The sequence below is a fragment of the Ranitomeya imitator genome, chromosome 8 (assembly GCF_032444005.1).
Source record: "Ranitomeya imitator isolate aRanImi1 chromosome 8, aRanImi1.pri, whole genome shotgun sequence".
Lineage (NCBI taxonomy): Eukaryota > Metazoa > Chordata > Amphibia > Anura > Dendrobatidae > Ranitomeya > Ranitomeya imitator.
This window is the reverse complement of record NC_091289.1, coordinates 56,502,403-56,528,307: the sequence shown is the minus strand read 5'-3', so window position 1 is coordinate 56,528,307 and position 25,905 is coordinate 56,502,403. Positions and strand designations below refer to the sequence as shown.

General features: G+C 42.4%; 1 protein-coding gene across 1 annotated transcript in view; it reads right to left on the bottom strand.

Moving 5' to 3' along the window:
• Positions 1-533: 533 nt before the first annotated feature.
• The window catches only part of MAFF (MAF bZIP transcription factor F), a 64,773-nt gene continuing 39,401 nt past the window's right edge, over positions 534-25,905 (bottom strand). Inside the window, exons 2-3 of the mRNA XM_069736965.1 lie at positions 24,967-25,026; positions 534-5,535 (exon numbers count right to left, since the gene is read on the bottom strand). Coding sequence (XP_069593066.1) covers positions 5,125-5,535; positions 24,967-25,002 — 447 coding nt within the window. The 5' untranslated portion in view covers positions 25,003-25,026 and the 3' untranslated portion in view covers positions 534-5,124. The remainder of the gene's footprint in view (positions 5,536-24,966; positions 25,027-25,905) is intronic.

Sequence of the window (25,905 nt, the reverse complement as noted above, 5' to 3'; positions counted from 1 at the left end):
TTGATAAACTATTCTGTTAAATTCCTTTTTGTCCTATACTAAGCTCAGTTTGCACAATTTATGTATACCGTACATCAAACATATCTATACACATCTAATGCCACACAACCAGCTCTACCCTCTCCTAGTGTATCCTCGCCCATGCCCTGCAGACTGTGAGCCCTCGCGGGCAGGGTCCTGCCTCCTTATGTGTGTGCTTTCTTTTGCTCATGTTTAATTGTATTTGTCTATATTTGCCCCCTTTTCACATGTAAAGCGCCATGGAAGAAATGGCGCTATAAAAATGAATAATAATAATAATAATAATAATAGATTGCTCTTCTGATCCCTCGGGCACCACGCTTCTGTATTCTTACTTTGTACCATGCAGCAAAAGTTTTCTTTTTTTCATAATAGGAATCAATGGCAGATATATCCAGCTTGGGTTATACATACGGAATGTACGTGCCAGAAACAAAGATTAAAAGAACAGATGGAAATAATAAAGTACTATACTACATAAACAGATGTAAACTTCAGAGGCAAATACACAATTTACATGAAAAAAATGCTTTATTCGAACAATATAAAATACACTTATAAAGGGACTTTAAAATGCTTCAGAAAAATAAATAGCATTCACTATATTTATATACACACATATATTAGATATATGAAAATGTTCAATACATGTGACTCATAATACAGAATAAGTACTGTGCACGTGTATCTGACCCACACACAGATACTACACCTGAAATATGCCACACACCTCAGCTGGTAAAAAAAGATCGATAAAGAAGGCGGGTAACCACTGAATATGCCATGGACGGGTAGCCAACGCTCAGAAACTAGAAATTTAGAAGCTTAAAGGGATCAACAATTGGATTAGTCAACCCTCCTCTCGCCAAGGAAGCCCCATCTGCTGGTCAAGTCCTCCATAGCACAGCAGCTGGAAGTCGCAGGGTGGAATTAGGTACCGTGTATCCACTATATAGGCACATGTTGTTTTTTGGGGGTTGGGGGGGATATGTCTAGGAGGCAAATTGCCTCTTGGATATGATAATAAAAAAAAAGGTTTCATGAATGCAACAGTGCAGAGCTGAGCTCCGGGGTATTCAAGGGCAAAAAAAAGAACTTCCCGTGCAGCATGCAGACTGCCATTGGGGACGAAGGGCAATGGTGAAGAATTTGATATTTCTGCTCTGCAATATTTGTAATTGCTTTAAAAAGCAACAAAGAGGAGATTCCTTTCTATAAAAAAAAATATATATATATATATGAAAAAAATAGACATACCCTAAAGAACCATGTTACCAAGGTTGTCTGAAACCAGTGAACCCCTTTAATTGTAGGGCTGTAGGCTAGCTATGGCAAATGGTGGTGTTATAGCTATTATTAAAGGGAATCTGCCACCAGGTTTCTACTGCATGATATAGGAGCATAGTCCCAGATTCTAGCAATGTATCACTTACTGGGCTTCTTGCTGTTATTTTGATGAAATCCCTGTTTTATCTGCGGCAGACAGAGTTCTCTGAATGCTGAATTCTGGATAACCCCGCCCACACCACTGATTGGCAGCGTTCTGTGTGTGCACTGTGCATGGGCGGAAAGCTGCCAATCAGTGGTGGGGGCGGGGTTACACAGAGCTCATAAATATAGAGGTTTACTAGTTCTCTAGTGATAAAATCAGAGTTTTATGAGCAGGAGATTATCAAAACTACACTAAGCAACCGAGTAACTAATACATCGATGGAATCAGGGTCTCTGGCTCTACATTATGCTAGTCTCAGATTAGGTGGCAAAAACCGGGTGACAGATTCCTTTTAAAAGACTTGTCCAAATGAATTGTTCTGTCTTCTAATAGTACATGACAAAATGCACCATTAGATGATAAAAGCGATCTTAAAAGACCCTTCGGGGACTAGAAAGATGAAAGGCCCAGTTTTGTTTTGTTTTTTTCTTCCCCCAGACACAGCGTCACACGTCTCTATAGGCTCTGCAGAGTATCTGCATTCAAGTGGACTGTAGGATTACAAAGTCTATGGACAAGAGCAGCGGAAGCAGAACAATCTCAGACAACCCAGTCTCATGTTTTTGCAGCATGGCTTTCCGATGAGCCCGCCGACCGAGGGCCAACAACAGAACCCTTGATTAAGAATGAGCCTCTAATGTTCCTGTGCATTGCTCAGTAGGTTACCAATCCCAGTCATCAGGTAAAAAAGTATCTGACTCTTATTAATAATAATAATAATACCTATAGCATGATGTAAATAAAGGTTCAAAGTGTCTGGACTTGTGCCTGTCACTTACATTGGAATTATTTACGAATCCCACTAATTATACGCTCAAGTAATAATGCTATCATTATCAATAACCATTAACAGAAAATCAATCATCCTATGAGACATAGCAAACATTTATAATAAGCATTTCCCACCCTTTACCCTAAAATTCTTTAAAATAAAAATATATAAATATGCAGAAAAATAAACGTCTCAAACATAAATAAGAAAGCAAATAAGGGCAACCGGGATAATCAGAGAGAAATGGCCTGGAAAACTGAGGTCTGTGACTCGCCCCTTCCCTCCCCAGATATTGGGAATTCTCTGTCCCATATTTTGTCAAACTGATTTTTCTTTTATTGAGCAGCTAATAAAGTATTTTTTTTATTTTTTTCATAAAAGAGTTTCTCCTGAAGATTGGAGCAGACCCATCTCGCCATAAGTAAAATTACATACAGGAGCGGGGTTCTTGTCATATGCCCGAAACTGGCCGCTTTAAAACTTACAGTAATTCTATAGCGTGATGTCCAACAGACATTAAAGTACCTTGCACCAGTATCAGCATGAGTCCCTTAACCAGGACACCACGTGACCTCACAAGCGTCAATGATTTGGGTTCCTGGTGGAGATTGCTTCTAGCGCTCAGTGTCCTATAGGATTTTGGGTCCACCTTCCTACTATTCACTGGTCTCTGAATCTCTTCCTACTTTTTGCAATTGTATAAGCCACCTCCTAATCCTGCGTTCTTATCCAAACATTCATTAAGTCGCTTCTAACAACAGTCACTGTTGCGGGGGCCATAATAAGTACATATTACACTTTTTTTTCTTCTAGGGCATGTACACATGTTGAGTATTTGCAGCAGTTTTTTCTGCAGCAAAACTCAGGAAAATATGCGGCATAAATTAAGGGTGTTTTGATGCACTTTTTTGATGCACTTTTTCCCCATTAATTTGAATTAATAAAAGAAAAGACAAGCTGAATTAAAAAAAAACAAAAAACAAAAACAAAAACCCCACTTTACTGGGTTAAATCTGCAAAGAAAATAAAAATAAGCAGCGTGTGCACTACATTTCAGAATTCTTAATAACTTTGGTGGCGCAGTAAAAAACACAAGAAAAAAAAAATGCTTAAAAACAAGTGAATAAGTCCTTATTATCCCTTGAGAGGACCACTGCCAGAAGAGTCCGGCCGCAGCTCTCTCAGAGAACACAGGAGGGTCTACGGGGAAGTCGGGAAAGATAGCCGTCAGTTATCTCATGCATGGAGGTCTTCAGTGTCGCAAGACGTAAAGAATGCTACAAATTTTGCTTGACACCATGAGGAAGATTTATCAATAGAACTGCACCAGAATTCTGGTGCAACTTGAGAGAAATATGGTGCAATACACATTTTTGTTATTAAGCATTTTGGACACGGTCTACCTCCTCCGACAGGGAAAACAGCCCAACATGCAACAATGTGTGCCGAAACTGCATCAAAATTTTGGTGCAAATTTTTTAAAATAAAGTAATCCAATTAATAGGTGACGTAAACTTAGACTAGAAGTCTAAAAATACGCCAGATTTATCAAACATCAGATACAATTATGATAAATTGAGCACATTTTAAGACGGTCTAAAAATGAAGGTTCCAATACATGGTAGAGCAAAGTTGGCCGAACTAACTATTTCTGCCGAGAGAGACCAACTTTCCTCCAAGAGATTGAGAATGAAGAATTGGGCAGTATAAATTTCAACACCGATCCCATTGGAGGTGTCTGTCAGTAGTCTACTTCTCTCTATCAAAAACGTGCGAACACTTGGAGAAACTGAGCATGTATGTGGATGGGGGAGTGGGGAGAAATAGCGGTCAGACGAATGAGCATTGGCCCAACAGCTATAGAAGGCGTATGACCAGCTTTTCACATGTTGGCTGTTTTATCAGGTATCTTCTGAGCAGGTTTTAATAAATTTTCTATCTCTATGGTGAAAGTAACAAGTTCTTTTGCGGTGTTCTGGTTCCTGATTTGGAAACATTGATATTTACACCCAGCTTTGCCTCTTACGGCAGAGCAGTCAATAGAAGCAGGGCACATTAGAAACTTTTATCACAATCTTTTCCCTTCATTTAACTTTCTCAATTCTGCAATATTTTTCCTTCCTCTCTGACTTGCCAAAATTCCCCTTTCACATTCGAGTTTCCTACATCCTGTTTTCTTTTCCCGTTTCACATTCACTTTACATCTTTTTTTAAAAAAAAACTTTCAGCTAGTTTCTTACTTTTTATTTTCCTTTTGGATCAAGATCCTAAGGATCAGAAATTTGGAAGCAAACTCCACCAGTAACCAGCAAGTCCTGTATATAACGAATCATTTGTCATAAAAAAGGTGGTACTTTCTTATTTAAGAAAAAACAAAAACATAGCATGTAAGTGGTTTCCTAAAGTAAACCTGTCATATAGATAATCTGTAGCATTTTTATTAGAATAAATATTGTGAAAATAAATTAAATATTAACTTAATGTTATATAACGACTTTGGGTTTATAGATCCTCTCAGAGACGGAATGTTAAATATTTCTTATTAATAACATCGATAAGATTTTGCATTAGCTAAACGACCAGTACAAAATATAATCAAAATTATAGTCAACATATTTTGTGGCAGGTTTACTTTAAGACAAAACCCCCTACTTTCCTTAATTAAAATTAATTGCAGACTTATGGAACCAACGTCATCTTGGACGTGACAGGTTCGCATCGGTAGCCTCATACTGATGAATATCCAAGTCTTTGGGAAACTGCTATCTGGTGCGTGGTTTGTAGGTTTTGACAAGGTGAGATGGGATTTGGGTTCTCAAGCAATGTTCTATTGCCGGTGTTAAGAGTAAGAATTCCCAGAGGACTTCACAATGGTGATTACGCTGGTGGCAGCCACTTTAGCTGGAGTGACAGAGCCTCTGGACACCGAGTGGGCAAAGTTTTGTAGAGCCTCATACTTGGCCCTCAACGCATCCAGTTCCAGTTTAATGGTGGAATTCTCCTGTGCCAACTTATCTACTTCTTGTTGTAGGTCATTCTTCTGCTTCTCCAGCTCCTCCTTCTGCGACACACGTTTCACACGGCAGCTGGCAGCATAGCCCCTATTCTTTAGGGTCCTCCTCCGTTGTTTTAGCCGGACTACCTCTTCCTTTGATAAACCACGTAAGTGGTGATTAAGCTCCCGCACAGACATAGACATTAATTCGTCGTCTGAGAGCACTGGTGTATTCTCTCCCATTTCTCTTTTTACCTAGAAGGCAAGAATAATAAGTGTTTACATTTTATTTAAGGACTTTATATTCTGTAATACAATGAAAAATAGAGGCTTCTAACAAAGTATACAAGTGAAATCAACCTAGGTCCAGTAGAACCAGAGAACAGATGGTCAATGAGAAGTTCACCGTATACAACGGTAATGGATCACGTTCAAAGAACCACGTACAGTAGTCTAATACATAAAACAGGTCTCATTTTTATTAATTTAAGGGTGTGGCTGTATTCACAGAACATGCTATAAATATATGGTAGGTGTGGATTTCACCAACCCGCATCTATTGAGAGAATGCAGTCGGTAGAGAAGGGTTCATATGTATAAGAATCCCAAACACCTCTCCATTCACAACATACAGCAACAGGGCCCCATTGTCAAGACAGATGCTGGTCCCAATAATGGAAACATCATCTAGCTAAGATTTAATGAATATCCTGAGGATAGGGCAGCACGGTGGCTCAGTGTTTAGAACTGCAGCCTTGCAGTGCTAGAGCCCTGGGTTCAAATCCCACCAAGGACAACATCTGCAAGGAGTTTGTAAGTTCTCCCAGGGTTTGTGTGGGTTCCCTACGGGTTCTCTGGTTTCCTCTCACACTCCAAAAACATGCTGATAGGGAATCTAGATTGTGAGCCACAATGGGGACAGTGCCGATGATGTCTGTAAAGCGTTGTGGAATTAATGGCGCTATATAAGTGAGTAAAATAAATACAAAATAAATATACCATAAATTTATAAGTTGCGAACAACCCCTTTAATTTATAGTAATAATAGGTATTAAAAGAGTTTTCCTAAAAGTAGCCATGCTTAGAATAGACCATGTGACTGTGGGGGTAACACTAATCAACTGAATGGGGAAGAGCTGCAGTAACAGGAGGAGATGCATGTACTGTACTGATGCACCACTGTATAGTGGATATGCATGTGCTAGGACCCTTTACTTATTGCTGGGGTCCCTCTGGTAGGACTTGCAATTGCCCAACAATCAAATATTGACAGTCTATTTTTTGAACAAATATTTGTTTTGTTTTTTTAAAATTAAAACTTTATCCATTGGGATTAGAAAAAAGGATTTAGGCTATGTGCACACGTTGCAGATTTGCCTGCGGATCCGCAGCGGATTGGCCGCCAGGGCCGGCGTCAGCACCCTGGCGAGACAGGGGGGCCCATTCAGGACCGGCACTAAGGGCAGGCAGCAGCCTAGGGCCCCCGCTCCCCCAGCTAGCGGCACATCACGCAGCCGCTATTGGGCCTCTGAGGCAGGGGGGCCCGCCTGTCGCCAGCGCCAACTCCCCCGCCGCCGCATTGAACTATACTGGCGTCTGCCGGTAAAGTTCAAAGCAAATGATGGAGAAGAGAGCATCACCTGACGCTCTCTCTCCCATCATTCCCCTCTCTGCCTCTGACACTGACGCTGTGGGTGCGCGATGACGTCATCGCGCACTTGCTGTGTGTCAGGCAGTGCAGCGGCAGCCGCCGAGACCGGAGCAGGGAGCAGTGTAGGCACATTGAGAGGTGAGTAGTGTTTTTTTGTAACACAGGGGGCTGTGCTGTATACTACATGGCTGTGTTATATACTACGTGGGCTGTGCTATATACTATATGGGCTGTTATATGCTACATGGGCTGTGCTATATACTACATGGCTGTTTTATATACTACATGGGCCGTGTTATATACAACGTGGGCTCTGTTATATAATATGTGGCTGTGCTATATACTATATGGGCTGTTATATGCTACGTGGGCTGTGCTATATGCTACTTGGCTGTGTTATATACTATGTGGGCTGTGTTATATACTAAATGGCTGTGTTATATGCGATCATGAATCGTGGTATGTGTTAAAGGGGGGGACCCACAGACTCTTTCACCCGGGGCCCTCAAAAACCTGGAGCCGGCCCTATTGGCCGCTGTGGATTCGCAGCAGTTTTCCATGCGGTGTACAGTACCATGTAAACCTATGGAAAACCAAATCCGCTGTGCCCATGGTGTGGAATATAGCACGCAGAAACATTGCGTTGTATTTTCCGCAGCATGTCAAATCTTTGTGCGGATTCCGCAGCGGTTTACACCTGCTCCTCAATAGGAATTCGCAGGTGGAAAACCGCAGGTGAAATCCGCACAAAAAACGCAGGAATTCCGCAGATTTTTCAAAAACGGTGCGGAAAAATCCGCACAAGAATCCGCAACGTGGGCACATAGCCTTAGACAAACTACTCTAATAAATGTATCACTGTATAACTACTTACGCTTACATTTTTATACACCCTACTGCCACCTTAGTGTATGTGCACACATTTGGTTTTTGGTGCTGAAAAAAAATATGCTGCAAATACTGGAAAGTTGGCTGAAAAAAAAAACAAATATGTAAAATATGCGCCTTTTTACTTGCGTTTTTTTCTTATTCATTTGAATGGGTAAAAAACACTGACAATGCTGAAAGAATGTACATGGTGCAGATTTGAAAACCCGTTTTGACAGTTCAAATCCTCATTGAAATATCATGCACACACTGCTTATTTTTTCTGATATCTCATTTACTTTGCTGGTGTTGGAAGGAGCAGTGTTTTTAATCCCTGTATTACTAGCTGAAAAAAAAAATACAAAAGAAAAAGCCTGCAGCAAAAAACAAAAAACAAAAACACAGCATGTGTACAAGCCCTTACACTTGTATCTTCCGAATCTAAAAAAACTAATTGCACTTGTTGGAGGGAATTAATCACAAGTGCCTGTACACCACTTTACTGGTGTTTAAAAAAAAAAGCTAAATTGTGACACAGTAGCCATCGTTGCACCATTAGATTTACTACAATTTAGTATATTTCAAGTGGTGACACATTTACAGTCTGAATGTGAGCCAAATGTATTAAAAAGACCTGTACGCTTTAATACATTTGGAACACTTGACTCATGTGATTCTTGACACGCATTCTTTTCTACAGTCATTACATTGACGACCACTTGTTTATTTCTGGCAACTATGTGAAGGCTGTGACAATCTTCTGACTTCTCATCACATGGGTTTGCAAATTACGTCGTGTACGGCATCACATGCAGGTAATGTTCTTGCTCCTACACGCAGATGACTTCATCTCTAGCAGTGTCAGGACTTATACTTAGGCTGCCGTCACACTAGCAGTATTTGGTCAGTATTTTACATCAGTATTTGTAAGCCAAAACCAGGAGTGGAACAAATAGAGGAAAAATGTAATAGAAACATATGCACCACTTCTGCATTTATCACCCACTCCTGGTTTTGGCTTATAAATACTGATGTAAAATACTGACCAAATACTGATAGTGTGACGCAGCCTTACCAGAAGAATCACTGGCGGGCCCAGTCAGAAGAGGCCCCTGTGCAAGAACAATATATGGGCCTCTATCAGTCCAATAGCTCATAATAAGGCACAATTCCACCTGCTTTGGGGGTGGAAATGCCCCTTCAGCTCCTGTGTGGCCGCACAGGTGGCACCAATGATTTGTCCACCTCGATCGGGGACACCGGCGCGCTATGGGGGCCTGTGAGTGAGCCCCTGCCCGCTTTCTCAGGGCACCGGTAGTAGCAATACTTACCTCACCCTGTTCCACTGCTGCAGCCTCTTCTGACTGACGTTCAGGTCAGAGGGTGCGATGACGTCAGTACTGTGCGCTCCTTGCCTGAGCAGTCACAGTGCAGAGAGCCTTAAAATGCCAACGCTGAGGAGTCCGGAGCAGAGCAGCAGCCAGCGAGGAGAGGTGATGATTTCGGTTTTTTTTTGCTTGTTTTTGTTTTTTTATGTTTGGAGCAATATGTGGGGACCATTATATGGGGCCCATCATACACTGGAGCATCATATATGGGACTCATTATATCGGCTCTATCGGCCCAATCCTAGAATATATGAAGCATTATATGGAGCAATATATGGAGCCCGTCATATACTGGAGCATTACATGGAGCCTATTATATACTGTATTGAACATTATATGGGACCCATTAAGCATGGAGCAATATATGGGGCTCATATTGTATGGAGCAATATATGGGACCTACTATATACTGTATGGAGCATTATTTGGGGCCCGTTATTCTGTATGGAGCAATATATGTGGCCCATTACACTGTATGGAGCAACGTATGGGGCTCATTATACTGTATGGTGGAATATATGGGGCCTATTATATACATAGTAACATAGTTATTAAGGTTGAAGGAAGACGCTAAGTCCATTTAGTTCAACCCATAGCCTAACCTAACATGCCCTAACATGTTGATCCAGAGGAAGGCAAAAAAAAACCATGTGGCAAATAGTAAGCTCCACTTTGGGGAAAAAAATTCCTTCCCGACTCCACATTCGGCAATCAGACTAGTTCCCTGGATCAACGCCCTATCAAGGAATCTAGTATATACACCCTGTAACATTATACTTTTCAAGAAAGGCATCCAATCCCCTCTTAAATTTAAGTAATGAATCACTCATTACAACATCATACGGCAGAGCGTTCTATAGTCTCACTGCTCTTACAGTAAAGAATCCGCGCCTGTTATTATGCTTAAACCTTCTTTCCTCCAGACGTAGAGGATGCCCCCTTGTCCCTGTCTTAGGTCTATGATTAAAAAGATCATCAGATAGGTCTTTGTACTGTCCCCTCATATATTTATACATTAAAATAAGATCACCCCTTAAGGTACCTTCACACTCAGCGACGCTGCAGCGATACCGACAACGATGTCGATCGCTGCAGCGTCGCTGTTTGGTCGCTGGAGAGCTGTCACACAGACAGCTCTCCAGCGACCAACGATGCCGGTAACCAGGGTAAACATCGGGTTACTAAGCGCAGGGCCGCGCTTAGTAACCCGATGTTTACCCTGGTTACCATCGTAAAAGTAAAAAAACCAAACACTACATACTTACCTTCCGCTGTCTGTCCTCGGCGCTGTGCTTTCCTGCACTGACTGTGAGCACAGCGGCCGGAAAGCACAGCGGTGACGTCAACCGCTGTGCTTTCTGGCTGGCCGGCGCTCACAGCCAGTGCAGAGAAGCACAGCGCCGAGGACAGACAGCGGAAGGTAAGTATGTAGTGTTTGTTTTTTTTTACTTTTACGCTGGTAACCAGGGTAAACATCGGGTTACTAAGCGCGGCCCTGCGCTTAGTAACCCAATGTTTACCCTGGTTACCAGTGAAGACATCGCTGAATCGGCGTCACACATGCCGATTCAGCGATGTCTGCAGGGAGTCCAGCGACGAAATAAAGTGCTGGACTTTCTGCAGCGACCAACGACATCACAACAGGATCCTGATCGCTGCTACCTCTCAAACTGAACGATATCGCTAGCCAGGACGCTGCAACGTCACGGATCGCTAGTGATATCGTTCAGTGTGACGGTACCTTTAGTCTTCGTTTTTCCAAACTAAATAGCCTTAAGTGTAATAACCTATCTTGGTATTGCAGACCCCCCAGTCCTCTAATAACCTTGGTCGCTCTTCTCTGCACCCGCTCTAGTTCAGCTATGTCTTTCTTATACAGCGGAGACCAGAACTGTGCACAGTATTCTAAGTGTGGTCGAACTAGTGACTTGTACAGAGGTAAAATTATGTTCTCCTCATGAGCATCTATGCCTCTTTTAATGCATCCCATTATTTTATTTGCCTTTGTAGCAGCTGCCTGACACTGGCCACTGAATATGAGTTTGTTATCCACTCATACACCCAGGTCTTTTTCATTGACGGTTTTGCCAAGAGATACCATATGGATCATTATATGGGATCCATTATTCTGTATGGAGCAATATATGGGGCTCATTATTCTGTATGGAGCACTATGTGGTGCCCATAATACTGTATGGAGGACTATACTGTCCGGTTTCTGAGCTACCTACAGTGGGGCAAAAAAGTATTTAGTCAGTCAGCAATAGTGCAAGTTCCACCACTTAAAAAAATGAGAGGCATCTGTAATTTACATCATAGGTAGACCTCAACTATAGGAGACAAACAGAGAAAAAAAAATCCAGAAAATCACATTGTCTGTTTTTTTAACATTTTATTTGCATATTATGGTGGAAAATAAGTATTTGGTCAGAAACAAACAATCAAGATTTCTGGCTCTCACAGACCTGTAACTTCTTCTTTAAGAGTCTCCTCTTTCCTCCACTCATTACCTGTAGTAATGGCACCTGTTTAAACTTGTTATCAGTATAAAAAGACACCTGTGCACGCCCTCAAACAGTCTGACTCCAAACTCCACTATGGTGAAGACCAAAGAGCTGTCAAAGAACACCAGAAACAAAATTGTAGCCCTGTACCAGGCTGGGAAGACTGAATCTGCAATAGCCAACCAGCTTGGAGTGAAAAAATCAACAGTGGGAGCAATAATTAGAAAATGGAAGACATACAAGACCACTGATAATCTCCCTCGATCTGGGGCTCCACGCAAAATCCCACCCTGTGGGGTCAGAATGATCACAAGAACGGTGAGCAAAAATCCCAGAACCACGCGGGGGGACCTAGTGAATGAACTGCAGAGAGCTGGGACCAATGTAACAAGGCCTACCATAAGTAACACACTACGCCACCATGGACTCAGATCCTGCAGTGCCAGACGTGTCCCACTGCTTAAGCCAGTACATGTCCGGGCCCGTCTGAAGTTTGCTAGAGAGCATTTGGATGATCCAGAGGAGTTTTGGGAGAATGTCCTATGGTCTGATGAAAGCAAACTGGAACTGTTTGGTAGAAACACAACTTGTCGTGTTTGGAGGAAAAAGAATACTGAGTTGCATCCATCAAACACCATACCTACTGTAAAGCATGGTGGTGGAAACATCATGCTTTGGGGCTGTTTTTCTGCAAAGGGGCCAGGACGACTGATCCGGGTGCATGAAAGAATGAATGGGGCCATGTATCGTGAGATTTTGAGTGCAAACCTCCTTCCATCAGCAAGGGCATTGAAGATGAAACGTGGCTGGGTCTTTCAACATGACAACGATCCAAAGCACACCGCCAGGGCAACGAAGCAGTGGCTTCGTAAGAAGCATTTCAAGGTCCTGGAGTGGCCTAGCCAGTCTCCAGATCTTAACCCTATAGAAAACCTTTGGAGGGAGTTGAAAGTCCGTGTTGCCAAGCGAAAAGCCCAAAACATCACTGCTCTAGAGGAGATCTGCATGGAGGAATGGGCCAACATACCAACAACAGTGTGTGGCAACCTTGTGAAGACTTACAGAAAACGTTTGACCTCTGTCATTGCCAACAAAGGATATATTACAAAGTATTGAGATGAAATTTTGTTTCTGACCAAATACTTATTTTCCACCATAATATGCAAATAAAATGATAAAAAAAACAGACAATGTGATTTTCTGGATTTTTTTTTCTCAGTTTGTCTCCCATAGTTGAGGTCTACCTATGATGTAAATTACAGACGCCTCTCATCTTTTTAAGTGGTGGAACTTGCAGTATTGCTGACTGACTAAATACTTTTTTGCCCCACTGTATATTTCTCTGCTGTATCTGTGCATCATGGATTGTGGTATGTGTTAAAGGGGCCCACTGAGACTCTTTGGCCCGGGGCCTACTAAAACCTGGAGCAGGCCCTGCTTACAAATCTAGGCAAACTATCTGCACTTGTTCCTTTATGGCTACATCTCAAAGTTTTTGGGCTTTTAGCAATAATATGAGATTTCCAATAAAGCAAGAGTATTAATTTCAACACATTGTGTGTGATGTATCTGTTTTTTTTGGCAAAATATTCAAGTTTAATAAACAATTTGCAGTTTATACGTTTGTCGGTACCTCTCCGATGCCTCGAATGTCCAATTAAATAACTCTCCACATACTGCACTACTGCAAACAACAGGAACAACTCTCAGCTTTCTATTCAGAGAATTGAGAGGGTTAATGCCTTATTATGTGGCTGTGATCACAAGTGAAATCTTCTCAATAGAGAGTCTTTCTGCACATTTACTCTGTGGGGTATTAAAAGGGAAGCCATAATCAGAAAAAGGGTCTAATGTTTAAATAAGGTTTTTGTGTTACATGTATATATTTTTTCTTCATATCATGATCTTTACAAAAAACAACAACTTCGTAATCTTGCAGTTTTCACACTGGCCACTGGGGCTTTTTTAGATTCCTGTTTGCTACCCTTTCAGGAAGAGTTTTCAGCAGGCTCCTTATCATCAGAGTCAGGATTACAATGGCAGACTTCACCTCCACACACAGCTCATAACACACGATCCACTAATCATAATAGGCGATGTCACAGCAGACAGAAGAAAAGGAAAATTGGTCCTGAAGGTTGCTAACGGGCCTACCTCAACATTAAAGGAGCTGCAGGAGATTCTGGCAAGTACTGGTTGTGTACTGCATGTAACAACAATCTACCATATTCTTCGTATGTCTGGCCTGTAGGATAGGGTGGCAATTCAGAAGCCTTTTTTTTTTTACAAAGAAAAACATCCAAGCCCGGCTATGGTCAGCCAAAACATGTAGGAAACCCTGTCCCAAGGAAAATGAGACCAAGATTGAACATTTTGGCCATAATTCCAAAAGGCATGTTTGATGCAGAGCCAACACTGTGCTTCACCTAAAGAACACTATACCCACAGTGAAGCATGGTGGAGGCTGCACTATGCTTCAGGAATGTCTTTCGACAGTTGTAACTCTAAAGATTATGGGTGGAAAAAGTTCTGAAATTATAATTCTTGGTATGATTTTCAACATGACAAAAAAACTGGCATTTTAACATGAGTGTACAACCACTGTACTAAAACAGACAAGTCAAGTCAGCAAACAGGTTCTCCTTAACAGGATATTCCAGTACTATAAAGGATTAGAATAATGGAGATATATATATATATATATATAGGGTTAAGATAAGAATTAAAAAGGCAAAATACTCACTGCGCCACTCTCATTCTACATGCTGGTGATTCCCTTGTGGGTTTCTAGTACCTGTTGCAGCAATGATGTTCTGACTCTAGAACATGTGGACAAGATTGGCACATTGATGTGGCCAGTGAGCGATATCAACGGTCTCATGACCGTGATTCAGGAAGTCATAGCTGCAGCAGAAGGTAAACCAGGGATTCAAGCTTCAGGAGGCTAATTTGCATATTCCAGGTGCCTTCTGGGAGAAGCGAAGTCTCCCTAAGCTAGAAGATCGTTGGGTACAGCCGGGACCAGCTGCTTCGAAAGCATCACCAAACCAGGGATTCAAGCTTCAGGAGGCTAATTTGCATATTCCAGGTGCCTTCTGGGAGAAGCGAAGTCTCCCTAAGCTAGAAGATCGTTGGGTATAGCCGGGACCAGCTGCTTCGAAAGCATCACCAAACCAGGGATTCAAGCTTCAGGAGGCTAATTTGCATATTCCAGGTGCCTTCTGGGAGAAGCGAAGTCTCCCTAAGCTAGAAGATCGTTGGGTACAGCCGGGACCAGCTGCTTCGAAAGCATCACCAAACCAGGGATTCAAGCTTCAGGAGGCTAATTTGCATATTCCAGGTGCCTTCTGGGAGAAGCGAAGTCTCCCTAAGCTAGAAGATCGTTGGGTACAGCCGGGACCAGCTGCTTCGAAAGCATCACCAAACCAGGGATTCAAGCTTCAGGAGGCTAATTTGCATATTCCAGGTGCCTTCTGGGAGAAGAAGTCTCCCTAAGCTAGAAGATCGTTGGGTACAGCCGGGACCAGCTGCTTCGAAAGCATCACCAAACCAGGGATTCAAGCTTCAGGAGGCTAATTTGCATATTCCAGGTGCCTTCTGGGAGAAGCGAAGTCTCCCTAAGCTAGAAGATCGTTGGGTACAGCCGGGACCAGCTGCTTCGAAAGCATCACCAAACCAGGGATTCAAGCTTCAGGAGGCTAATTTGCATATTCCAGGTGCCTTCTGGGAGAAGCGAAGTCTCCCTAAGCTAGAAGATCATTGGGTATAGCCGGGACCAGCTGCTTCGAAAGCATCACCAAACCAGGGATTCAAGCTTCAGGAGGCTAATTTGCATATTCCAGGTGCCTTCTGGGAGAAGCGAAGTCTCCCTAAGCTAGAAGATCGTTGGGTACAGCCGGGACCAGCTGCTTCGAAAGCATCACCAAACCAGGGATTCAAGCTTCAGGAGGCTAATTTGCATATTCCAGGTGCCTTCTGGGAGAAGCGAAGTCTCCCTAAGCTAGAAGATCGTTGGGTACAGCCGGGACCAGCTGCTTCGAAAGCATCACCAAACCAGGGATTCAAGCTTCAGGAGGCTAATTTGCATATTCCAGGTGCCTTCTGGGAGAAGCGAAGTCTCCCTAAGCTAGAAGATCGTTGGGTACAGCCGGGACCAGCTGCTTCGAAAGCATCACCAAACCAGGGATTCAAGCTTCAGGAGGCTAATTTGCATATTCCAGGTGCCTTCTGGGAGAAGCGAAGTCTCCCTAAGCTAGAAGATCATTGGGTATAGCCGGGACCAGCTGCTTCGAAAGCATCACCAAACCAGGGATTCAAGCTTCAGGAGGCTAATTTGCATATTCCAGGTGCCTTCTGGGAGAAGCGAAGTCTCCCTAAGCTAGAAGATCATTGGGTATAGCCGGGACCAGCTGCTTCGAAAGCATCACCAAACCAGGGATTCAAGCTTCAGGAGGCTAATTTGCATATTCCAGGTGCCTTCTGGGAGAAGCGAAGTCTCCCTAAGCTAGAAGATCGTTGGGTACAGCCGGGACCAGCTGCTTCGAAAGCATCACCAAACCAGGGATTCAAGCTTCAGGAGGCTAATTTGCATATTCCAGGTGCCTTCTGGGAGAAGCGAAGTCTCCCTAAGCTAGAAGATCGTTGGGTACAGCCGGGACCAGCTGCTTCGAAAGCATCACCAAACCGCGCGCCGTAACACAAGAAGGAAAACACACAGCAAGTCAGCAGGATCTAGGAGCAACATGGCAGATGTGACAACCTACATGGTGAGCTGCAGCATGTGCTACATGTTCACAGATCGACCAGAAGAAGAATCCAATTTCACCTGTCAGAAGTGTAGACTAGTGGCCCTTTTAGAAGAAAAGGTGCGGGGTCTGGAAGGAAGAATAGCAACTTTGAAACTCATCAAAGAGAATGAAGACTTTCTAGACAGAACAGAAGCATCTCTACTGGTCACAGAAGGTGCAAAAAGTGTCAGAGAACCTCCAAAAGCAGATGAGTGGAAGCATGTGACCAAAAGAAGCAAGAAGACCATGGAGAAATCACCAACCACACAACTGAAGAACCGATATCAAATCTTTGTAGAGGATGAAGATGGCACACCTAAGAATGAAGCAATACCAGCAAGCAAAAAAGAAAAAGGCACACAGCAACAAGTGACAGCAAAAAGTACAGCCAAGAAGCAACGAAGAGTGGTGGTGGTGGGAGACTCACTACTGAGAGGCACCGAAGCAGCCATCTGCAGACCGGACATAACTGCAAGAGAAGTATGCTGCCTTCCAGGTGCGATGATCAAGGATGTGACCGATAGGATACCAAAGCTCTTCAGCTCCAAGGACGTCCACCCATTTCTTCTGATACATGTTGGCACCAATGACACGGCAAGGAAGGACCTACCGACAATCTGCAAGGACTTTGAAGAGTTGGGGAAGAAAGTAAAGGAACTGGATGCACAGGTAGTTTTTTCTTCTATCCTTCCAGTAGACGGGCATGGCACCAGGAGATGGAACAGGATCCTTGATGCAAACAACTGGCTAAGACGATGGTGCAGACAACAAGGATTTGGATTCCTGGACCACGGTGTGAATTACTGGTATGATGGACTCCTCGCCAGAGACGGACTACACCTCAACAAACCTGGGAAACACACATTCGCCAGAAGACTCGCTACACTCATCAGGAGGGCGTTAAACTAGAAGAAGAGGGGACGGGAAGAAAAACATTAGACTCGAACAAAGACGACCCAGGAAAACATACTCAGAAGGGAGGTAAGAACATTTCTAAAACAATCCACAGTGAGGAGATTGGAACAAAACAAAATCCTCTAAACTGCATGCTCGCAAACGCCAGAAGCCTGACAAACAAGATGGAAGAACTAGAAGCAGAAATATCTACAGGTAACTTTGACATAGTGGGAATAACCGAGACATGGTTAGATGAAAGCTATGACTGGGCAGTTAACTTACAGGGTTACAGTCTGTTTAGAAAGGATCGTAAAAATCGGAGAGGAGGAGGGGTTTGTCTCTATGTAAAGTCTTGTCTAAAGTTCACTTTAAGGGAGGATATTAGCGAAGGGAATGAGGATGTCGAGTCCATATGGGTTGAAATTCATGGAGGGAAAAATGGTAACAAAATTCTCATTGGGGTCTGTTACAAACCCCCAAATATAACAGAAAGCATGGAAAGTCTACTTCTAAAGCAGATAGATGAAGCTGCAACCCATAATGAGGTCCTGGTTATGGGGGACTTTAACTACCCGGATATTAACTGGGAAACAGAAACCTGTGAAACCCATAAAGGCAACAGGTTTCTGCTAATAACCAAGAAAAATTATCTTTCACAATTGGTGCAGAATCCAACCAGAGGAGCAGCACTTTTAGACCTAATACTATCTAATAGACCTGACAGAATAACAAATCTGCAGGTGGTTGGGCATTTAGGAAATAGCGACCACAATATTGTGCAGTTTCACCTGTCTTTCACTAGGGGGACTTGTCAGGGAGTCACAAAAACATTGAACTTTAGGAAGGCAAAGTTTGAACAGCTTAGAGATGCCCTTAATCTGGTAGACTGGGACAATATCCTCAGAAATGAGAATACAGATAATAAATGGGAAATGTTTAAGAACATCCTAAATAGGCAGTGTAAGCGGTTTATACCTTGTGGGAATAAAAGGACTAGAAATAGGAAAAACCCAATGTGGCTAAACAAAGAAGTAAGACAGGCAATTAACAGTAAAAAGAAAGCATTTGCACTACTAAAGCAGGATGGCACCATTGAAGCTCTAAAAAACTATAGGGAGAAAAATACTTTATCTAAAAAACTAATTAAAGCTGCCAAAAAGGAAACAGAGAAGCACATTGCTAAGGAGAGTAAAACTAATCCCAAACTGTTCTTCAACTATATCAATAGTAAAAGAATAAAAACTGAAAATGTAGGCCCCTTAAAAAATAGTGAGGAAAGAATGGTTGTAGATGACGAGGAAAAAGCTAACATATTAAACACCTTCTTCTCCACGGTATTCACGGTGGAAAATGAAATGCTAGGTGAAATCCCAAGAAACAATGAAAACCCTATATTAAGGGTCACCAATCTAACCCAAGAAGAGGTGCGAAACCGGCTAAATAAGATTAAAATAGATAAATCTCCGGGTCCGGATGGCATACACCCACGAGTACTAAGAGAACTAAGTAATGTAATAGATAAACCATTATTTCTTATTTTTAGTGACTCTATAGCGACAGGGTTTGTTCCGCAGGACTGGCGCATAGCAAATGTGGTGCCAATATTCAAAAAGGGCTCTAAAAGTGAACCTGGAAATTATAGGCCAGTAAGTCTAACCTATATTGTTGGTAAAATATTTGAAGGGTTTCTGAGGGATGTTATTCTGGATTATCTCAATGAGAATAACTGTTTAACTCCATATCAGCATGGGTTTATGAGAAATCGCTCCTGTCAAACCAATCTAATCAGTTTTTATGAAGAGGTAAGCTATAGACTGGACCACGGTGAGTCATTGGACGTGGTATATCTCGATTTTTCCAAAGCGTTTGATACCGTGCCGCACAAGAGGTTGGTACACAAAATGAGAATGCTTGGTCTGGGGGAAAATGTGTGTAAATGGGTTAGTAACTGGCTTAGTGATAGAAAGCAGAGGGTGGTTATAAATGGTATAGTCTCTAACTGGGTCGCTGTGACCAGTGGGGTACCGCAGGGGTCAGTATTGGGACCTGTTCTCTTCAACATATTCATTAATGATCTGGTAGAAGGTTTACACAGTAAAATATCGATATTTGCAGATGATACAAAACTATGTAAAGCAGTTAATACAAGAGAAGATAGTATTCTGCTACAGATGGATCTGGATAAGTTGGAAACTTGGGCTGAAAGGTGGCAGATGAGGTTTAACAATGATAAATGTAAGGTTATACACATGGGAAGAGGGAATCAATATCACCATTACACACTGAACGGGAAACCACTGGGTAAATCTGACAGGGAGAAGGACTTGGGGATCCTAGTTAATGATAAACTTACCTGGAGCAGCCAGTGCCAGGCAGCAGCTGCCAAGGCAAACAGGATCATGGGGTGCATTAAAAGAGGTCTGGATACACATGATGAGAGCATTATACTGCCTCTGTACAAATCCCTAGTTAGACCGCACATGGAGTACTGTGTCCAGTTTTGGGCACCGGTGCTCAGGAAGGATATAATGGAACTAGAGAGAGTACAAAGGAGGGCAACAAAATTAATAAAGGGGATGGGAGAACTACAATACCCAGATAGATTAGCGAAATTAGGATTATTTAGTCTAGAAAAAAGACGACTGAGGGGCGATCTAATAACCATGTATAAGTATATAAGGGGACAATACAAATATCTCGCTGAGGATCTGTTTATACCAAGGAAGGTGACGGGCACAAGGGGGCATTCTTTGCGTCTGGAGGAGAGAAGGTTTTTCCACCAACATAGAAGAGGATTCTTTACTGTTAGGGCAGTGAGAATCTGGAATTGCTTGCCTGAGGAGGTGGTGATGGCGAACTCAGTCGAGGGGTTCAAGAGAGGCCTGGATGTCTTCCTGGAGCAGAACAATATTGTATCATACAATTATTAGGTTCTGTAGAAGGACGTAGATCTGGGGATTTATTATGATGGAATATAGGCTGAACTGGATGGACAAATGTCTTTTTTCGGCCTTACTAACTATGTTACTATGTTACTATGTAGACATTGGTGGGGGATAAGCCAATGTTAGAATTGGAGGTGAAAAGAGCAGACTGCTTCTTTAGTTTTAACACATTCTGAACTTTTTGTTAACAATTGTAACTGTTGAACAACCCTTTTAAAGTTGATGAGCAGCTTTAAGATCTAGTTGGAAGCAGCCTAAGAGTACACAAAGTGGGCTGTATGGAGCAGTATAAACAATGACTGGGACAAAAGACTCAATGCATCAAAGCGTTCACTCCAGAATTCTGGCGCAAAAGCTTTGAAAAGTTTCAAAAGTTATGCGCAACTTGGAGATGCTCCTAAATTTTTAGACTTTTGGCGCCAATTTATCCCACCCATGACAAGATGTAAGGAGCTGGGACAGGAGAGGGTGGTGGCCACAGAGGCTGGAGCAGGATGAGATGCATAACACTGGTCTGACACTCCTGATGGCATACGCCTCTTCATGAATTAGGAGCATTTGACTCTAGTACACCACCTCATCAAGACAGGTGTGGACAATGCCGCTCTTGATGAATCCAGCCCATAGTGTTTGTCCTATGCCATGGCTCTCTCAAACAAGTCACCAAGGCTGACTAGAGTTGAACCTCTATAAACGATGGCCTATCCTAAGTATATACCATCAATTTTAAAGACCTTGAAAATGATCTGATATGTGACATAGTAGAAAATTAATGTTGGGCTTTCAAAATTGCTCAAAAGATTAACATTAGGAACAAGGACTGTGTTCCTTGGAGAACAGTGACAGTGTCTGCTCTCGCAACTTAGCCCTATTGACTAGAATTCTAGATAAAACCCACGACCAAGAGCAAAGACATTTGTGACAAAAACAAAAAGCCGACCTTCTTCCTAATCTCAAGCAACCCTTTAGAGTCCCATTTCCAAATAAGTTGTTTGACAATGGAGTAATCTTAAAGTAGCTGCGGTGGTGAGTGCATGTGTTATGACCTCGTGGGAAGCGAGTCATAGCCAACTTGCTGAAACGTGTAAATTTACACTTTTTACGCTTTCATTCCTGACGAGAGACAATACGCAACACTTGCGCCACTCCATGATAAGAGACAGGAATGCAACCTGTGCCTCCACACCCACGAGTCCTTGACATACCTTATAATTAAAGATCATTCACATGCCCTGCCCATGTAAAAAGAAACTAGATAAAAGAGTGAGATAAAGCACTGAGCTGGCACAGGCGTCAATAGTCACAGAGGAGCTTCTGTGATGGGGTTTTGAGGGTTGTTCGCATGTAACAATAGGCAGGGTTTGCCAAAATCGTCTCATTTCCTGACATTCTACTCGGGGTGTTGGGAGCTCATAGAAAAAAAAAAAAAAAAGGACTTCAGAGGGATTTTTATCATTTGTGTTAATAAACCAAGGCTTCTTCTATCTCTATATTGCATTACTGAAATTTGTGTTTTAAAGTTGACAGATATTTTTACACTGCTACAAAAATGACATCAGTATATGTTCATCTTTAGATATCTGTATAGAAACTATAAAATGATATCTACAATCACTTTACAAAGACATTGCAATACGGGTAATGATCACGGCTTGCATTCCATATGTAGCCCAGAGCTGTATTCAAAATTCTGCTGACTGTCATTGGAAATAGTAAACAAGCTTGTCTACAAACACATCTTGGCATCAGATAGGTCTCTTTCACACTTCTGTCTGCTGTGGAGCGTCGTAATGCGTTGTTGTCACGTCTCGACGGACGTAGTGAAAATAGTGAAAAACGTATCCAATGTTTTGACAGATGCGTTGTTGCCTGAATTTCAAGAGACAGATCGAGATAGATCGAGATCAAGATAGATCGAGATCGAGAGAGCTCGAGAGAGAGATAGATAGATAGATAAAGAGAGAGAGCGAGAGAGAGAGAGAGAGAGAGAGAGATCGAGAGAGATAGAGATAGAGAGAGATAGAGATCGAGAGAGATAGAGATCGAGAGAGATAGAGATCGAGAGAGATAGAGATAGAGAGAGAGACTTTTTCCCGGACTTGAAAAATCCTTCCGGGCACGCTCAGAGTGGAAAAACGGGATACGTCGCTGGATCGCTGACAGATTTTCCGACGTGCAGAAAAAAAAAGTTCCTCTGAACGTTTTCTTCGCCCGACGGACCGTTTTTGGCCGACGGATGAAACGGATGACCATCCGTCACAATCCGTCGCTAATACAAGTCTATGAGAAAAAAAACAGGATCCTGCAGAAAAATTTGCAGGATCCTGTTTTCTCAAAACTCAACGGATTGTGACGGGAGATGAAAGACAGAAATTTGAAAGAGGCCATAACTGTGCAGAGCTTGGTGTAAAGGTTAGGCTACTTTGACACTTGCGTTTTTAGCAATCCGTCGTTTTGGGAACAAAACAGATCCTGCAAGTGTGCTTGCAGGATGCATTTTTTACCCATAGACTTGTATTAGATCGGATCGCGACGGATGGCCACACGTCATGTCCGTCGTGCGACGGATCCGTCGTGTTTTGGCGGACCGTCGTCACAAAAAACCGTTCAAGTGAACGTTTTTTTGTCCATCGCGTCCGCCATTTTCTACCGTGCATGCGCGGCCGAAACTCCGCCTCCTCCTCCCCGGACTTCAGAATGGGCAGCGGATGCGTTGAAAAACTGCATCCGCTGCCCACGTCATGCACAAATTTCACAACGTGCGTCGGTACGTCGGCCTGATGCATAGCGACGGACCCGTACCGACGCAAGTGTGAAAGAGGTCTTACACTTCACAAAATACAAAATCACCGGTCACTGATCCAGGAAGGAAAGCTGAGAGATTTCCCCACTGAATTCTGCAGAATTGTGAGGGATACGGACTGTATTATATCATACGTAATGCAATAAAATTACACATTTCCTTCTTTCTACTTTATACAGGGTGGGCCAGGAAAAACAGCCCCACATTTCTTTTGCGAGGTTTGTACAGGACAATTGTTAGCCTCGTTCATCAGAAGGTCATACAGTTATTTTGTCTTTGCTGCCCATAGCAACCATAGCTCTGCTTTCACTTTACCTCAGCAGTGTAAGAAATGAATGAGGTCCAACGTCTCCTTCCTGCCAATCGACCGCCGATTTGTGGCGTCTAACTGGCCTGTTTAAACAGCCTGAACGTTCCATGTGCACAGAACGATCGTTAATAGGATTGTTCTGTGCCCTTAGATTGTTATGTTCTCGCTAGCACATCATCTGTTTATATGGCGCAATGTGCTGCAGATAATTATTTTAAGCCTGTTACAAATCATTGCAGCCATTTTGATGGCTGATAAGACAGGAAACCTGAGCAGCATGGTGGCACATTGGTTAGCACTGGGGTCCTTGCATTGCTGGGTTCAAATCCCACCAAAGACAACATCTTGCAAGGAGTTTGTATGTTCTCCCCGGTTTCCTCCCACACTCCAAAGACATACTGATAGGGAATGTAGATTGTGAGCTCCAATGGGGACAGTGATGATCAGGTCTAATGTGCTGTGGAATATGATAGCTATATAAGAGAGCTAAATACGGTAAATTCCTACAAACGCTCATTCCCCAATGGCCGACTTGTCTAAGTATCTAAAATCTTGTCTTCAAATAGGAGGGAGAAAGTTAAGAGGAGCCAGAAAGGACAGCAATAAGTGGTGGTTCACATGGGTCCTTCCAATGAGAACGGATTACTGACTGGGCTTCTCGATTGGGGTCCTGTGAATTCATTCTACCATCTACAACAAAGAGCCAACCTCTGGTGCCCCAAAGATTACAAGAACAAAGGGGTCCAGGTTGTACTTTATCAGTGAATAAGGCTGTTCTGTACAAGAAGTACGAGGGGACATATATATAAAGTGACTGTCATTAGGCCCAGACATGAAATTGAGATCGATGGATGTCTGTCTGACACCTTGATATCTGCCCTGGTGGAGCTGGATGTAACTAATGTATGATGTGGAAGACTGAATTGTATCAGCAATTGAGGATTGCAATTTATTGCTCATTCATTTGCTCATCTAGGGGGTGGTGGGCGTCAAAGTTAAGGAATCTTATACCCATGACCTATCCTAGCGATAGGTAATAAATAGTTTAGTCATGGACAACCCTTTAAAGGATCATTGGGTTCAAAATGGCTGAATTGTATTTTCAAAATTATGACTTTGTCCAAAACATATTACATACATATTTTACAATGCAGGGGACATTCATTATGTGTGGAGGAAAGAAGATTCAGGAATCTAAAAAGGAAGTGTTCTTTACAGTTCGAGCAGTCAAACTGCGGAATGTCCTACTGCAAGAGGTAGTAATGGCAGACATTATAACAGCATTCCAAAAAGGGCTGGATGATTTACTCACAACAAATGGCATTGTGGGTTATACAAAATCTGGTGTTAAAGAATGTACAACTGGTGGCGAAAGGTTGAACTTGGTGGATTTAGGTTTTTATCCAACCTATATAACTATGTAATGCAACCGAGAAAATTAAATCATTTGTATTTAATTACTTATTTTACCATTTTTCCCTCATGGGGAAAGAAAAATACAAAATAAAATATACATTTCAACTAAATGCAGTACCTTTAATGCTTTGGCTGACAGTCCATCAGACGACATTGTCACCTGGGGATCACGACCTGTCTGGAAAAATGAACAGTGTTAATACCATAACTATAAAGAAAACATTGCCCAAAAAACAGGGCTATTCCTGTAATGAAAGACGCTAATTCTAATAAAGTGGACCTCTGCCCATCACTTTAACAATATTATTAGTAAATCAGAAGTTAGATCAGAAACCAAATAATAATAATAATGACATTTATGTCTTGTATTGCTGTGCCAAGTTTGTGCAAACATTACACCAGGAAATGCTGCTATTCTGGTTAGCAATGTTACATTTTAGGTGGAAATCCACAGTGATTAAAGAAAGAATACATGCATCAAATCTTTAAAATATAATCTCCATATGCGGAGGTCCTGACACAATAAGAGCACAGGACTCCGGTGCTACATAATAATGCTAGCTGTCGGGTCATCACATTAAAGACAACCTGTCACGTGCCCAAATAATGGAGTTAAATACATTGTTAAAAACTCTGAGAGCTCCTGATTCTGCCGCCATTTTCCTTTATGCGCTGCGTTGCTCCATTGCAGAGATATTCATGTTTCTTCTGGAGCGCAGTATGTGAAATCTCTAGTTTGCAGGCCAACTGAGCATCTCTTCAGAGTCTTCTAGACGCTGCCAATCACAGGTCGTCATCTGATCAGTCTCAGAGACTGCTGAGAGGTGATTGACAGCATCTGGAAAGGAGGGGTGAAAGCACTTGTGGCAAGACCAGATTGGAAAAAAAAACAAACAGTTGTACAAGTGATGCAGCGCAAAACGTGGATTTTTACAAGGGATTCAACTCAGTTTAAGTTACAGATCCTCTTGAACTACCTCTGGCTAGGCCAAACAGAAACAGCTGTGTAGGTAGAAATGAAAAAACCTCATGCCACGAATTCCATATAAACCGTAAA